Source organism: Chelonoidis abingdonii, chromosome 3 (assembly GCF_003597395.2).
Source record: "Chelonoidis abingdonii isolate Lonesome George chromosome 3, CheloAbing_2.0, whole genome shotgun sequence".
In the NCBI taxonomy this organism is placed as follows: domain Eukaryota; kingdom Metazoa; phylum Chordata; order Testudines; family Testudinidae; genus Chelonoidis; species Chelonoidis abingdonii.
This window is the reverse complement of record NC_133771.1, coordinates 4,563,437-4,579,872: the sequence shown is the minus strand read 5'-3', so window position 1 is coordinate 4,579,872 and position 16,436 is coordinate 4,563,437. Positions and strand designations below refer to the sequence as shown.

Below are 16,436 nucleotides of genomic sequence, written 5' to 3'. Positions count from 1 at the left end.
TCAAAGCAGACTGAAACTGAAGGGGGAGCTGCAGCATCCAAGTTTGCTCCCATCTGCTGTTAACAAAGGAGGGGGAGCTGTCTTTCCTCCCCCGCCCCCTTGCTCTGATCCCTGGATTTATTTTGCAAGGCAGCAGCTCTCATGGAATGAAAAGGACACTGGTCAGCTTCCTGCTGAGCAGTGGAGTGGCCGTTCTGGTTCAAAGCGCCACTCGGGGGAACCGCACGAGCTGCCCCCAGATTCCATGACGGAGGTTTGCTCTTGTGATCTGAGCACAGGGTGGCAAGGGGGGTGGGGGTGGGGAGAACACTGGCTTCTGCTCCAGCACTGGGCAAGTCGCTTTCTCTGCCTCGTGTTCCCTAGCCATAGAGTGGGTCTGACTCTGACAAATCCATGGCTGCGTAGGGCTCCGAGATTCTCTGTGCTGCACTCAGGAAGTTTGCAGCAAAGCTAGAACCCAGAGTCTCACGCTCCGGATAAAACCCAGGCCCTGGTCGTTGGAGCTAAAGGGGACACTCGTAGCAGTGCAAGGCCTGGGACACACAGATGGGCAGTTCTGATTCTGTCCAGTAGAGGGCAGTGCTGGTCGTCTCACCTCCCTCACATGAGTGGGCGAGACTTGATTAGTTAATATATTAACACTTTTCATTTTCAGACTATTAACAATCCCAGTGGAATTATGTGTATATGTCATCCCTCCAGGAGCCAGGCGGTGACGTGTTGCCTCATCCCAGCTTGGCTTGAAAGTAATTGTAGGAGCATTTTCAAGCCTTGTAGAATAAATTCATGTCAGAGCCAGGGAATTATGGCAAAAGCAACATGAAGCTTATTTGCACTCCTCAGTTGGTGATTCACAAGCTCTTGAATCATTTGCCAGGCTTAATAGGAATAACAGGACAGACTATATAACCTTAAATTCTTGTGCAGATGTCTTAGGGATAGCTGGTAATTAAGACTCCAGGGTCTGGTTAATTGCTATATTTCCCTGGTTCTGAATGGCTGCAGTATTCTGTTTCTCATCCTGAGCTGTTGTGCAGATTTGCTGTGCTCTATCAAACAGCTGCCACACTCCACCCCAGAAGCAGTTGCATTTCAGTGGGGCGGGAAGGCTTTACTGTCTTCATGACTAGTACTTTGTAAAGAGCATTGGCGTGCAAGGTGCTGTACGAATGCACAAGAGGTGGTGCATCTAGCAATGTCGGGTGGTTTTGCCTGTGCTGAGAAGTAAAGCTATACTGCTGTGATGTCTCCTCCCTCCCCCACCCCTTCAGAGACTCGCAACTCCAGCGACGACCGCATGGTGTGCCGAGAAATCCGTCGCAATTCTGCTGGCTGCCTGAAGATGAAGGATAAGTGTGAAAAATGCCAGGAAATTCTGTCTATAGGTGAGCAAAGGAGACCCAGTATAACCTGGGGCTGGTAACTGCCTGTAGTTTCATAGATAAACACAACAGAGGGGGAGTAGAACCTGCATCCTCTAGTTCGTTCCCTGCCTGGTGAACGCCTTTCACTGGCACTGGGGCTTCTCACCCCTCTTGGGTGAGACAAATGAGGTCTTCTCTAGATGTGATTTCCCCTTTTTCCTCAGCAGGGGGCAGTGTTGCATCCCCCCCAATATGTATTGTGTGTTCCTAGATTAGGCAGATTCGGTGCAGGATATTCCACGTTTCTGTACCGCTCCAGTATCTTCAGCTCCAATGTGTAACCAGCATTTAGGCCCACACGGATCCAGGACCAGGTTCTCGGTGGGGTAAACTGGCACAGCTCCATGGGGATCAGGCTAATCGATAACACCTCAGAGCTGGCCATAGAGCTCAGTTACTGCCCATGTGTAACATGGAGGGGAATGGAAGGGGAGACCACCTGCACCAGGCCCTCAGGCCTCAATCAGCTGAGCAGCCTGTGGTTCTCAGAGCAGGTGGTGGCTGGCTGGCTACAGGTTTAGTGATGGGGCAACGAGGTGTGAGTGGACTTGGGAGGTGACCGCATGCTGTTAACCTCCCCACCCCGAGTTAGTCAGCAGGGCTGGAGGGCTTGGTGCTGTTAGGGGAGATGTTCTCATGTCCTAACACCAGCAGTGGCACCGGTTGGTTTGGCTTTGCTGGTGGAGAAACTGAGGGCTGACAAAGCCAAGGCGCCAGAGTCCCACTCAATCCCTTGGGGATTTGGGGGGGTCTCCACAGGGTTTAGATTCACTGTCAGGGCAATGGGCAGGGACCCAGATGTCCTGCCCGTCTGCTTTTGGGGATCCCTCCTTGTGTCTATAATACCCTCTTCCCCTCCTCCCCCCGGTTGAAGACTGCTCCCAGACAGACCCGGCCCAGGCCCAGCTGCGGGAGCAGTTTGAGGACGCCCTGCGCCTGGCCGAGCGCTTCACTCGCAAGTATGACGAGCTGCTGAGGACCTTTCAGGAGGAGATGCTCAACACCTCCAGCCTCCTGGACCAGCTCAACAAGCAGTTCGGCTGGGTGTCCCGCCTGGCCAACCTCACCCAGAAAGGCGACGGCATGCTGCAGGTCACCACGGTGGGTCCTCACTGCACTGCCTGGGTGGCATCTGGGAAGGGCGCACCAAGATGGAGCCATGGGCTACTAAGATCTGATTCCCACGCTGTCCACTGATTTCCCTCCGCTGGCCCATGGGGCACTTCCTGGTGGTGTCCGGAGAGCCGGTGGGCATGTGACACTCACTCTTTGTCACAAAGAGCCTGGACTGGAGGGAGCTGAGGCCAGGAGGGACCAGCTGTGGGGCAGAGCAGGGGGTTGGGAGACATTGCCCAGAGGAGCAGGGGGAGAGAGGAATGGGGCAGCATGGGCTGAGGAGGAGTGGGGTGGGAGCATGCTCTGGACTAGGGGGCAGGGTGGCCCATTGGAGCCTGGCATTGGGTGCCACCCAAATGAATGAGGCATCAAAGCCTGTTGGGAAACAGACATCTGAGTGGCTCTGCTGCCAAGACTGGCCCATTCCCCACAGCCCCACCCCATGGATCCTGTGTCATGATGCCCATGCATCCAGCTGGGCATGGAGCTCCTGAGTTCGGCTCAGCTGCAAACGTTTGCTCCCCCCCCACTTCCCTCCCCAGAATAGCAGAGAGCTGAAAAGAGGCAAAGTGGGTCAGGAGTGGGATGTGTATCTGGGCGATTGTCTGGGACAAAAGTGTTTCTCTGCCCGGACAGCCTCAAACAAGCCTTTGAGCCGTACAGGGGCAGCTGTGGGCAGGGGCACAGCTGGGTCACTTGGGGCTGCTGCCACCCGCCCAGTGAACAGTCCACCATGCTTCAGGGGCTCCAGGCTGGACTAGAAGCAGGGAGGCTGCGGGTCAGGAGTGGGGGGGTCCTGGTAGATGTGGTGGAGCTTGGGGCTGGACTGGCAGGGATGGGATTCAAGGGCACCAGCAGAGCTCCCAAGTTGCCCATCCCCTGGTGCTGGATGCCTAAAGCTCCAGGTCTGTGCTAACGGGCTCCTTCCCGCTTCCTCTCCTAGGTGCTTTCCAAGACCCCCAACCGCAAGGATTCCTCCAGACCTTCTGACACTCAGGTGACCGTGCAGCTCTTTGACTCAGATCCGCTGTCCCTGACTGTGCCGGGCGAGATCCCCTGGGACGACCCCAAGTTCATGGAGGTAGTGGCAGACGAGGCTCTGAAGCGCTACAAGCAGAATACCATGTGAGTTCGCAGCCGTGGCACATAGGCCATGGCCCTTTGGGGTGTTAGCTCATAAGCTAAGCAGGGTCAGACTTCCTCTCCCCTAAACTCCTTCCCCCAGTCTCAACAGCTATAGGCAGCTGCTTCTCCCATTCCTACCCTATGTTGTATAGTGCTGTGCTCCACTCCAGAAATGGCTGCACTTCAGTGGCAGGTGGGCAGAAGTTTGCAACTGTTAAGTTCATTGTGACGAACTGAGAATGTTCTTAATGTTTGCTCTGAATACTGTGTTGGTGCCTCAGTGTCCCCTAGGCAGTTAAGTATCTAGGTGGTGGAATAAGGGGGTGTGATGGCTGCAGAGCAAAGGGCCAGTGCACCTAAATGCCTGGCACTCTGTCTCCTAGCAACTGATGGCCTGGGCCCCTCCCCTGCAAATGTGCCAATGAAGGTGTTGGAGACAAAGAGGTCAGGTGACCTCCTGGCCCGGGAAAGGGCTGAGCAGAGAGGAGGGGCTGGGGGGGTTGTTAGTCTGGAGCTGGCTGGGGACGAGGAGTGAAGTGCAGATGTGGGGGTCTGGCTCACTGCCCCCCGGAATGGACCCGGCTGAGGGGTCTAGTTCGCTGTATCTACAAGCTCTGTCTTAAACCCTGTTCCTGACATCTAATAAACCTCCGTTTTGCTGGCTGGCTGAGAGTCATGTCTGACTGCAAAGTGGGGGTGCAGGACCCTGTGGCTTCCCCAGGACCCCGCTGGGGTGGGCTCGCTGTGGGAAGCGCACAGAGGGGCATGTGCTGAATGCTCCAAGGAGAGACCCAGGAGGTGAAGCTGTGGGAGCTTCTTGCCCTGGAAACAGTCTGCTCTGAGGGAGAGGAGGCTCCCCAAAGTCCTGACTGGCTTTGTGGGGAGCAGTTCCAGAGCATCACCCAGGGACTCTGTGACATTCATAAATGACCGTGGGATGGAAAAGGCCAGAGAAATGACCAATCACCATCAAAAGGAACCCTGCTCGTCCCCTGAAGTGCTCTGATCCAAGCTCCCCCATTACTCACTTGTACCAGGCTGGGTTATATTTGTATTCGGCACTGCACAAACCCGCTAAGACCATCCCCACCCTAATGAGCTCATGCTCTAAACAGACCAGACAAAAGATGACGGGGAAGGAAGGAAATACTCTGCTTTGCAGCTGAGGAAACAGAGGCAGACTCAATGACTTGTCCATAGATTCATGGGACCTTGAAGTCATCTAGTCCACTCCCCCTGCACTCAGGCAGGACTGAGCTTTACCAGACTACCCCTGACAGGTGTCTGTCGCACCTGCTCTTAAAACCCTCCAATGACTGAGATTTTACAATTTATTCCTGGGCAATTTATTTCAGTGCTTAGCTATGAAGCTTGTAGCAGAACTGGGATGTAAACTTAGGGCTGGGCCCCAGACTAGGGCCTTTGTCACAGGCCTGCTCTCCTCTGAGGATCTTCTCAGGGCAGCGATCTGATTTCCTTAGCCCTCTCCTGGCCCCATGCCACTCTACACCCCACTCCACTGCCCCATAACCTGTGCTGTGCTAAACTCCATGCACCATCTCTTCTTGCCACCAGCGAGTGATGCCCTTGTCTGCTCTGATCCTCGGTCTCGTCTTCGGAAGAGAGAAGCCATAGCCTTCAGCACCGCCCTTCTCTATGCTGCATAGACCCCCTAGCGCTGCAGAGGAGTCCTCAGCCTGGCGCGCAGCCCTGATTCGCTGTCTGCACTAGTAGGTTAAACACTGTACTGCCTGCACTTTGCTGGGTTGTAGGGACCCAAAAGGGGAAATAAAAGTAGATCTGACACAGAGGAGCCTGCCTGGCTTGGTGCAGTTTATTGGCTTGGCCTCAGTGACCAAAAAGGCACAAGGAGCAGGTGGGTGAGGGAAACACGGTGATTCTGTAGTGGCTGAAGGAGGCTGCAGGTGAGGTGGGCTCTAGAGGGCATTCCAAACCCTGGTCCATATCAGTGTGGTCATTATTCCAACATATGGGCCATGCTTTCTGCCCAGATCTATCACATCTTCCACATGCAGCACTCCCTGTAGGTGGCTTGCAGACAGGAACCCAGCATGGGGCCTGTGCATTTGAAGAGCACAACCCTGCAGTGCTGGAGCTCCACCAACCGCAGGCAGCAGCATCAGATGTGGGCCCTCTAGGGCCGAGCTAGGAGCCCCCCTGTAGCACAGAGAAGCCTTGAGGTAGCATATTCATGGGTGCTGCAGCAGCCCTGCTGGGGGTGGTTGGAGTGCTGGCTAGGACAGCTCTCTAAAATCCCACCCACCCCTTAGCCACCTGAACACCCTCTGGGGCTGGCTCAAGCCAGGGGCTGTCAAATCCCCAGGGGAAAATCAAAAAACTATCCAAATCCACCCCAACCTGCAACCGATCTGGCCATACACCACCCTCACCCCCAGCCCACTGGGGTCCAGGCAGCTAGCTCAGGCTGGAGTCTGAAAGATGAGGGGCCCATGGCTGGGGAGTAGCCCATTGCCAAGAACAGGCCAAGACAGCACCTTCACCAGAGCATAACACTCGGTCGCCAGGCCACAGAGCCTCCCTTGGTCTCCCGCTGCAGCCCTGACTGCACTAGGAGTGACATGTGCCCAGCACAATGGCTGGCCTGCCCCCCCCAGGTCCAGCCCAAAGCGCTTCCATGCTCACCAGGCCCCTGCCACAGGGAGGGGAAGCAGCTGTAACAGAATCCAAGAGCCAGAGCTTGTCTCATCATGCTGCTCGCACGAGATCCCTGTGGGGACTGATCAGTGTTCACGGGTGGGCTGGGGACAGGGGGAAGATACACCCAGGCACAAGGCCCATAGCACAGGGAGCGGGGGCAGCTGTATAACATGGCAGGAACTAATGCAGCTGCACAGCGTTGCCCTAAGTGTGATGGGGGACAGGAGGGGAGGGACTGACACAAGGGTAGTTGGGGGAGGGGGAGCAGAGGTTGGTAGGAACAGCTCCAGCCCAGAGAAGACCATTCCCACAGGTAACAGTCCAACATGCTACAGCACTGGCCCCCCCAGGCAGTCCCAGCTAGGACTGGTCAGGACAGTACAGTCACCAGGGTGTAACAGCCCCACGGACATGCCACGTCCCAGCTCACAGATCCTGCTGCCTCCTGCAGGGGGTGCCCCTAGTGGCCGGCTAGGGCCAGTTGCTGGAGGGCAGCAGACACAGAGGCCACGGCAGCAGTGTTGGCCCGGCACTGGTAGAAGCCGGAATGGGTGGAGAAGCAGCCGTCCACCGTGTGTAGGAGCCCCGGGTGCTGGACCTCACGCCTGCTGCTGGCGTAGAGCTCGGCCTGCTCGTTGGGCTGGTGATGCAGCACCACCAGGATCATCTTCCTCGCCGCTGGGCCAGAGGGGAGAGAACAGCTGTCAGGGCAGAGGCAGATTAAGGGTTCCTGGGGCCCTCCCACAGCTCTACCCCTTCCCCAGGCCTGCCCCTCTCCCACCCCCTGCAGCTGCAAGACCAGAGAATCTCCAGCCCCAGGCTGCAGTGGGGGTCTGGGTGCTGGGGCTTCCCCTACCCCAGCCAGTGCTTCTGTGGGGAGCAGGGGCAGGGCAGTGGGGCTTCTCCTGCCTGGTGATTCTGCTGGAGGCAGGGAGTGGCGAGGGGCTTCCTCAGCCGAGCGGCCGTGGCTGCAGAGCAGGGTCCGGAAGCCATGGGAAGGGGCTTTCCCCAACCCCAGCTGGTGGTTGCTGCTGCAGAGTAGAGTCAAGGTGCAGGGACTCCCCCTGCCCTGGCAGCCAGGGCTCCAGGCATCCACTAGCTGTGGTGGATTTTTTCTGGGGTGCCCCCACAGTTGGCCCCCCATGGATGGGCCTGTGAGCCGACTGACTAAGTTAGGGGGTGGAGCACAAAGGAACAAGCAGGGTTGAGGATGTACAGCTGGAGTCTGGGGCTGTGGGTCGGGATTGAGGTGCCTGAGCCAGGCAAGTCCCTGGCTGTTCGCTGCCTGCACCAGGCAGGCACTTTGGGTCCACCCATTTAATGGGCTTTGCACTTAGTTTAAGGAGGCAGCAGGGGCCACTGGCTGGAGAACGGCTCAGCTCATGCTAGTGAAAGAGCCACTCACCGGGGATCCCCTCCAGGGCGTTGCTGATGTCTGTGCCTGAGCGGGATGAGATCGGACAGAAGAGCAGCAGCGGGTGGCTGGAGTGTGGCTCGTACTCCCCGGCCTGCAGGGAGATGCCCTGGGCCACGAGGAGCTGGGTCACCTGGTCCAAGAACTGCCTCTCGCAGCCAGCCGTCTTCCCCCTCACACGGACCTGCAGGGGCAAGGCTGGCCGGGAACGGGGCTGGTTAGAGACACGGCTCAGCCCGCGGGATGGAGTCCCAGCCCTGGTCCTGTGCAGGGCACTCTGCCCCCTAGTGGCTGCAGAACCAGAGGGGTATATGCCCTAATACTGCTATTGGTAAGGGCAAATCCCCCATGCCACACAGACTGGTACCCACGGGGGCTGGAGGGGCCTGTCTGTTTTAACCCTGCCAAATTGATCCAGCCGTTCTCAAGGATCAATTTGGTTTGGTGGGGAAAGTTGGGGCTATGATAGGAGTTTGCTGGCATTCGTCACCCGCTTATCTAGCAGCACAAGATATGCTCCCGTCCCCCCACCACACCCAGCAGCACCAGCCTTCCCCCCAGTCCCCTCCCACACTCAGCAGCACCAGCCTTCCCCCCAGTCCCCTCCCACTCAGCAGCACCAACCCCCTCCCAGCTCACCCCTATACACACCCAGCAGTGCCAGCCCTCCCCCACCATGCCCAGCAGTGCCAGCCCTCCCCCCTGCATACACAGCCAGCAGCACTAGCCCTCCCCACCCCCCATGCACACCCAGCAGCGCCAATCACCTTCCAACCTGCCCCCTTACACACCCAGCAGCACCAATCCTCCCCTGCTCCACCTGCAGCTCTGGCAATGGCTGGAAAGTCGTCCTGCCGCCTCAATCCCACAGGATTGTGGGTAAAGACAGTCATGGGGAGAGGATGGGCTGCAGGAGGGTCTTTCAGCCATTTTGGGGGCTGCAGCCCAATCAAGGTAGAGCACTGCTGCCCCAGTCAATGGAGGCGACTCCAGCCCCACTGCTCCCTTGGCTTGCCTGGCTCTGGTCCCTGCTCCTCACAAGGGAAAGGAACCCCCATTCCAGCCCTACCCAGGCTCCCCCATGTTAACCTGGTCAGGGGGCATGCCGGGGCCTACCTGTGCTCCGGGTGGCCCATGGGGGCGATGTCTGGGAGGTCCAGGGGGATGATGCCCAGGGAGCTGGAGGCTGGCTGGCTGGTTCCAGGGGTGGTGGGGCTGCCAACCTGCCCTTCAACTCCTCCAACTCCTGCCGTAGCCTCTGGTTCTCAGTGAGCACGCGGCTGGTGATTCTAATGGGCGCTTCTAGGGCCTGCAGGAATTCCAGTGTCTCGGGGTCTGAGGAGCCTTTCAGAGCCTGAGGGGAGTGGAAGGGGCTCAGTGCTATTCAACATCCCAGCACAGGGGCAGGCACCAGCCAGAGACACAGGGAGACGGTGCAATATCCGGATCTGACCATGGGACTGGGGACCAGGACTCCTGGGTTCCATCCCTGATTCGCTGCGTGACCTAGGGCAAGTCACTCAGGCAGGCCCAGATCCTCCAAGGTGTTTAGGCGCCTAACTCCCAGTGCCGTGGTGTCTCTGTGCCTCAGTTTCCCCAGCTGTACAATGTGGATAACAGCACGTGTTGGGAGGATAAATACATCAAACACTGTGAGGTGCTCAGGGACCACAGCCCGGTAAGCAGCTCAGGTTCATGAAAACTGGGAGGCAGCAAGTACTGTCTAAAACCAGAGGGGAGCCACGGGGCAACCAACGTGACAGGAGCGACTGAGGCCTGCCCTACATACGGGTTTTGTACCTGTGGAACTATGGGGGACACAGAGCTGATTCTTTACTGAGTCATGCTGATAAAAGCCCCAGTGTGGACCCAGTTAACCTGGGATAAAGGTGCCAGGTATCAGTAGAGCTCAAAGGTCAGACAAACGCCTGTCAGGGCTGGGCTGGATAACAATTAGTCCTGCCTCAGTGCAGGGGCCTGGCCTAGAGGATCTGCCAAGGGCCCTTCCAGTTCTACATTTCTATGAGCCTACGTGTTTCTCAGAGCAGTGCTCCAGTCCAAGCAGGAATTCATGCCAGGAAGTCCTGCACCCAGTATTAGGACGGACAAGATGATCACCTGAATGGGTTCCCTAGGGAGGTGGTGGAATCTCCTTCCTTAGAGGTTTTCAAGGCCCAGCTTGACAAAGTCCTGGCTGGGATGATTTAGCTGGGGATTGGTCCTGCTTTGAGCAGGGGGTTGGACTAGATACCTCCTGAGGTCCCTTCCAGCCCTGAGCTTCTATGATCACAGTGGTCCATTCTGGCCTTGGAATCTATGAACCCCTCCTGGAACAGAGCTAGCACCTTTATACAGTACTGGCATAACTGTGTCCACACTAGGGGGCGCTGTACCACTCGAACCAGACCGGAGTAGTTAATGTGGTACAATTCCTATATGCCTCGGACAAGACATGAGACACAGAAACACTTCCTGAGCCGAGCATCCCAAGTGCAGGCAAGTGGGAGTGATCCCACAAACCGTCGGGAATCGTCAGACAGCGATGGGGAAAGAAACGGGATCTCACACTACCCAGCAACCTGGTCCTTCGATCACCAGCTCTTTGGGACAGGGACCACCATTTTGTACAGCACCTCACACAATCCAGGCTCTACCATATTAGAAATAAACGATAGATGTATTTACTCATTATCACTCATCCTCATCACTGGATCAGTGACACATGGACACAGCATGTAGCTTTACCCTGGGAGTCTCTTACTCTGAGAGGTACACAATGGTTTGTCTCTAATATGTGCTGTCATGTGTAGATTTGATCATGACGACAAAGTCTCAGTGAATCTGAATGGTCAGAAAGTCCCTCACCTCCAGCTGAGCCTGCAGCCTCTCCGCTGTCTTCCGGAGCTCTTGTGCCATTACAGCTGCACTCTGGGCACTGTTAGCGTTGAGCTTAAAGACAAAGAGACAATTGAACAGTAGCGGTAATGCCCAGTGTCTTGGCCTGGTTTCAATCTCTTTGTCCATTGCCATCACACGAGTTTCAGGGGACACTGGCGGATTGCTTCAAATCAAGGGCTCAGTCAACCCACAGGTGTTGGAACTAGGGGTGCTGGGGGGCTGCCGCACCCCCCGGCTTGAAGTGGTTTCTATCATATCCAGGGTTTACAGTCTGGTTCAATGGCTCTCAGCACCCTCACTATACAAACTGTTCCAGCACCAATGAATCAACCTGTGGAACAGTCTCCCACTGGGCAGATATCTGAACGACCCACAGTCCTGGAACACAGCTGCAGTGACGGGGTGTGCAAGAGGGACCTAATGCGTCTTTCCTGTCTCTAACTATTGTGAGTAAGGAGGGAGCCTATCCACTGGTTAAGGAACAGGACTGAGAGTCACGACTCCAGGGTCCTATTCCTGGTTCTGCCATTGGTGGACATCCCTTCTTTCTGCCTCAGTTTCCCCATCTTTAACAGGGGACTATGGTACTTCCTTTGCCTCCTGGCAATCCTTGATGAATTCACATGCCTAAACATGCAACTGATCCCAAAATTGGGGGAGTGGTAAATAACGAAGAGGACAGGCACAAGCAAACAAGCTGCATTTCAATAGGGCCCAATGTAAATATACATTCAGGCCATAGTTATAGGATGGGGGATTCTATCCTAGAAAGCAGCGACTCTGACAAAGATTTGAGGCTCGTGGTGGATACTTGGCTCACCATGAACTCGCAGTGTGATGTGGCCAAAAGAGCTAATGTGATCCTGGGATGTATAAACAGAGAACCTTGAGTAGGAGCAGAGAGGTTATTTGGCCCTGATGCGACCGCTGCTGGAACACTGGGTCCAGTGCTGGTGCCCATAATTCAAGGATGTTGATACACTGGAGAGGGGTCAGAGAAAAGCCACAAGAATGATTAAAGGATTAGAAACCTGCCTTGTAGTGATAGATTGAGCTCCCTGAGTCTATTTATCTTAGCAAAGAAAACAGAAGAACGGCCATACTCGATCAGACCAAAGGTCCACCTAGCCCAGCGTCCTGTCTTCCAGCAGTGGCCAAGGCCAGGTGCCCCAGAGAGAATGAACAGAACAGGGAATCATCAAGTGATCCATCCCCTGTCGCCCCTTCCCAGCTTCTGGCAAACAGGCTAGAGACACCATCCCTGCCCATCCTGGCTAATAGCCATTGATGGATCTATCCTCCATGAACTTATCTTGTTCTTTTTTGAACCCCGTTATAGTCTTGGCCTTCACAACATCCTCCTGCAATGAGTTCCACAGGTTGACTGCACTGTGTGAAGAAATACTGCCTTCTGTTTGTTTTAAACCTGCTGTCTATTCATTTCATTTGGTGACCCCTGGTTCTTGAGTTATGAGAAGGGGTAAATAACACTTCCTTATCTACGTCCTCTACACCAGGCATGATTATACTGACCTCTGTCGTATCCCCCTTAGTCGTCTCTTTTCCAGGCTGGAAAGTCCCAGCCTTATTAAGCTCTCCTCATCTGGAAGCTGCTCCATACCCCTCATTTTCGCTGCCCTTTTCTGTACTTGTTCCAACTCCAAAGTATCTTTTGGGAGATTGGGTGACTTGATCATGGTGTACAAGTACCTACGTTGGAAACAAATATTTAATAATGGGCTCTTCAATCTCACAGAGAAAAGTGTAACATGATCCAGTGCCTGGAAATTAAAACTAGACAAATTCATGCTGGAAATAAGGCATCAATTTTTGATGGTAAGAGTAATTAGCAACAATTTCTGCTCTAGGAATTATTCTGGAGGCAGGTCTCTGGCCAGTGGTATGGGGGAGAGGGGAAATGTCAGACTAGATGATCACAATGGGCCCTTCTGGCCTTGGAATGAAATAATGTTCTTTGAGATTTCTGGATGTCAAGGAAATTAGGCCCAAATCCTCAAAGGTATTTAGGCTCCTCCCTTCCATCAAAACCAACAGAGGGGAGGAGCCTAAAATCAATACATTAGAAGCAAGAGGACAACCAAGGACAGGGTAGGCCCATTGCTCAGTGAGGAGGGAGAAACAGTAACAGGAAACTTGGAAATGGCAGAGATGCTTAATGACTTCTTTGTTTCGGTCTTCACTGAGAAGTCTGAAGGGATGTCTAACATAGTGAATGCTTATGGGAAGGGGGTAGGTTAGAAAGAGAAAATAAAAAAAGAACAAGTTAAAAATCACTTAGAAAAGTTAGATGCCTGCAAGTCACCAGGCCTGATGAAATGCATCCTAGAATACCTCAAGGAGTTTAATAAGAGGAGGTATCTGAGGCCCGTCTACACTATCGCGGATAAAATCGAATTAGCTAAAATCGGTTTTATAAAATGATATTATAATTCGATTTCATGCGGCCACACTAGGCACAGTAATTCAGCGTTGTGAGTCCATGGCGAGGCTAACGTCGATTCTGAAGCGTTGCATTGTGGTTAGCTCTTCCGTAGCTATCCCATAGTTCCCGCAGCTCCCCCGCCCTTGGAATTCTGGTTGAATCATTATTGTCGCGGGTGGTTCTGGGTAAATCGTCCGTCATTCCTTCCTCTGGGAAAACATCAGTTGACAATCCTTTTGGCGCCGTTTTCCCTGGATTGCCCTGGCAGACGCCATAGCACATGCAACCATGGAGCCCGTTCAGCTTTTTTTTTTTCCGGCACTGTATGTGTACTGGATGCCGCGGACAGAGAGGCGATACTCCAGCGCTACAGCAGTCAGTTCACTGTTTTGCAATGAGTAGCAGAGATGGTTACTGCGTTCCTGTACCGTCTACTGCCAGAGAAAACTGGCAATGAGATGACGGTATTCCTCCCCCTCTGTACGATCTGCTGCTATCATGAGTGCCCTGGCTGAAATCGGCCGAGGGGCGCAACGCAAAAGCAAAATTGGGATTGACTCACTTGGGACTGAGTCAATCCCTCCCTTATGGTTTCTAAAAATAGAGTCAGTCCTGCCTAGAATAAGGGGCAAGTGTATTAGAGACCAGTTATCAGAGCACAGCTGCTCCGTGTCAGTATTTCACAGGGGTGCCCTGCAACAAACCCCACCCGTTGCTTCCCTCCTCCTCCAACTTCCTGGCTACCGTGGCAGTGTCCTGCCCATTTGTGTCATGAAGTAATAAGAATGCGAGGAACAAGAAGCACTGAGTGTTTAGTGACATAAAATGAAGGCCGGAGGCAGCCTCCCGGCACGATGATAGTCCAGGCAGGACATTAAGCGGTGTGGGGAGAGAGCAGCATGCTGCTGCTCATGACAGTCCAGGCAGTACAGAATCTTTCTTTACACAGGAGGGGAGGGGGCTGAAGCCCCCAGCTGCTATGATGAAGCTGGTTATTAGCCGTTCTGTCCTATCTACTGGAGTAACAGCAATGTTGGCCTCGATGTCAACATGTTAGATATTCATGAGGACGGTTACTAGTCTACTGCACCGTCTACCACCGGGGAGGGGGAGAGGGAGAGGAGCGGATACTGCTCTTCACTGCTGCAGCATCGCGTCTATCAGCAGCATTCAGTTACCACAGACGGTACATTGAAAGTAGTCAAGAAATGATTTCTTTCCCTTTCTTTCACGTGGGGTGGGGGGGAAAGAAACTGAGGAGCTGTTTCCCTGAACCACGCCAGACACTGTGTTGAACCTACAGACATTGGAGCTCAGCCAAGATGCAAATACTTTTTCAGAGACGGCTGTGGACTGTGTGATAGCTGGAGTCCTCAGTACCCCCTCCATCCATGAGCGTCCATTTGAGTCTCTGGCTTCCCGTTACACTGTCACGCAGCGCTGTGTATCCTGGAGATTTTTTTTCAAACGCTTTGGCATTTTCGTGTTCTGTAACGGAGCTCTGATAGAACAGATTTGTCTCCCCAACAGCGATCAGATCTAGTATCTCCCATACCGGTCCATGCTGAGCTCTTTTTGGATTTGAGACGGCATCGCCACCCATGCTGATCAGAGCTCCACGCTGGGAAAACAGGAAATGTAATTCAAAAGTTCGCGGGCTTTTCCTGTTTTACCTGCCGCTGCATCCGAGTTCAGATTGCTGTCCAGAGCGGTCAGTGGTGCACTGTGGGATACCGCCGAGGGCCAATAATCGTTTTCGTCCACACTAACCGTAACCGATATGTTAATATCGAATTAGCGCTACTCCTCCGTTGGGGTGGAGTTACAGAATCGACTTAAAGAGCCCTTATATCGATATCAAAGGGCGTTGTAGTGTGGACGGGTACAGCGTTAATAATTTAACGCTCTTTAAATCAATTTAAACGCGTAGTGTAGGACCAGGCCTGAGCCTCTAGCTATTGTCTTTGGAAAATCAGGGAGACAAGAGAGATTCCAGAAGACTGGAAAAGGGCAAATCTTAGTGCCCATCTTAAAAAGGGAAATAAAACAACCCAGGAAAGCTACGACCAGTTAGTTTAACTTCTGTGCCGGGAAGATAATGGAGCAAGTAAAAGGAATCATCTGCAACACTTCGAAGGTGTTTAAGGTGATAAGGAATAGCAGCATGGATTTGTAAAGATAAATCATGTCAAACCAATCTGATAGCTTTCTCTGATAGGATAACTAGTCTTGTGGATAAGGGAGAAGTGTGGATTTGGTAAACCTGGACTTTAGTAAGGCATCTGATACGGTCTCGCATGATAGTCTTATTGATAAACTAGGCAAAATACAATTTAGATGGGGCTACTATAAGGTGGGTGCATAACTGCCCGAGTTAACGCGTAACTCAGAGAGTAGTTTTAATGGCTCCCATCCTGCTGGAAGGTATAACAAGTGGGTTCCAGGGGGCTGTTTTTGGGACCGACTCTGTTCAATATCTTCATCAACGACTTAGATGTTGCATAGAAATACGCTTATTAAGTTTGCAGTGAATGACCAAAACTGGGAGGGACTGCAACTGCTTTGGAGGACAGGGTCAAAATCAAAATGATTGGACAAATTGGAGAAATGGTCTGAGGTACACCGGATGAAGTTTAATAAAGCAAATGCAAAGGCTCCACTCAGGATGGAACAATCAGTTTCACACATACAGACTGGGAGAGACTGTCTAGGAAGGAGTACTGGTAGAAGGATCTAAGGGGTCAAATGGACCACAAGCTAAATATGAGTCACAGTGGATGCTGTTGCAAAAAAACAAACGTGATTCTGGGATGCATTAACAGATGTGGTTGAGCAAGACACGAGAAGTCCTTCTTCTGCTCTACTCTGCGCTGGTTAGGCCTCAACTGAGTATTTGTCCAGTTCTGGGCTTCATCTGGCCACCCATTTCAGAAAATGTGGAGAAATTGGAGAAGCAGAGAGTCAACAAGAATGATATAAGTCTTGAGACATGACTATGAAGAAAGGCTGAAAGAATGGGGCTTTTTAGTTGGAAAAGAGAAGACTGAGAGGGGACATGATAGCAGTTTTCAGGTATCCAAAGGTGTCATCAGGAGGAGGAGAAAACTTGTTCGCCTTAGCCTCTAATGATAGAACAAGAAGCAATGGGCTTAAACTGCAGCAAGGGAGATTAGTTGGACATTAGAAAAGTGTCCTAACTGTCAGGCGTAGTTAAACACTGGAATAAATTGCCTAGGGGGTTGTGGAATCTCCATCTCTGAGATATTTAAGAGTAGGTTAGATAAATATCTATCAGGGATGGTCTAAGACAGTATTTGGCCCTGCCATGAGGGAAGGG

General features: G+C 53.3%; 2 protein-coding genes across 2 annotated transcripts in view; one reads left to right on the top strand and one right to left on the bottom strand.

Annotated features, from left to right (window-relative positions):
* Positions 1-5,475, top strand: part of CLU (clusterin) — a 16,476-nt gene extending 11,001 nt beyond the window's left edge. Inside the window, exons 6-9 of the mRNA XM_032798639.1 lie at positions 1,272-1,385; positions 2,299-2,525; positions 3,484-3,665; positions 5,241-5,475. Of these exons, the coding sequence (XP_032654530.1) occupies positions 1,272-1,385; positions 2,299-2,525; positions 3,484-3,665; positions 5,241-5,247 (530 nt within the window). The 3' untranslated portion in view covers positions 5,248-5,475. The remainder of the gene's footprint in view (positions 1-1,271; positions 1,386-2,298; positions 2,526-3,483; positions 3,666-5,240) is intronic.
* A 4-nt stretch (positions 5,476-5,479) lies between these two features.
* Positions 5,480-12,915, bottom strand: LOC116835644 (uncharacterized). The gene is made up of 4 exons (XM_032798640.2): positions 10,624-12,915; positions 8,875-9,112; positions 7,750-7,956; positions 5,480-7,022 (listed from the first exon to the last, which is right to left on the bottom strand). The coding sequence occupies exons 1-4, from the start codon at positions 10,786-10,788 to the stop codon at positions 6,805-6,807; spliced, it is 828 nt and encodes a 275-aa protein (XP_032654531.2). The 5' UTR covers positions 10,789-12,915; the 3' UTR covers positions 5,480-6,804.
* Positions 12,916-16,436: the final 3,521 nt, after the last annotated feature.

Coding starts and splice junctions, on each gene's coding strand:
- LOC116835644 (XM_032798640.2), bottom strand. CDS start 10,788: ATGGCAATGGACAAAGAGATTGAAACCAGGCCAAGACACTGGGCATTA. Junction 7,957..8,874: donor ATGGGCCACCCGGAGCACAG/GTAGGCCCCGGC, acceptor GTTCCCGGCCAG/CCTTGCCCCTGCAGGTCCGT. Junction 7,023..7,749: donor CGCCCTGGAGGGGATCCCCG/GTGAGTGGCTCT, acceptor CCTCTGGCCCAG/CGGCGAGGAAGATGATCCTG.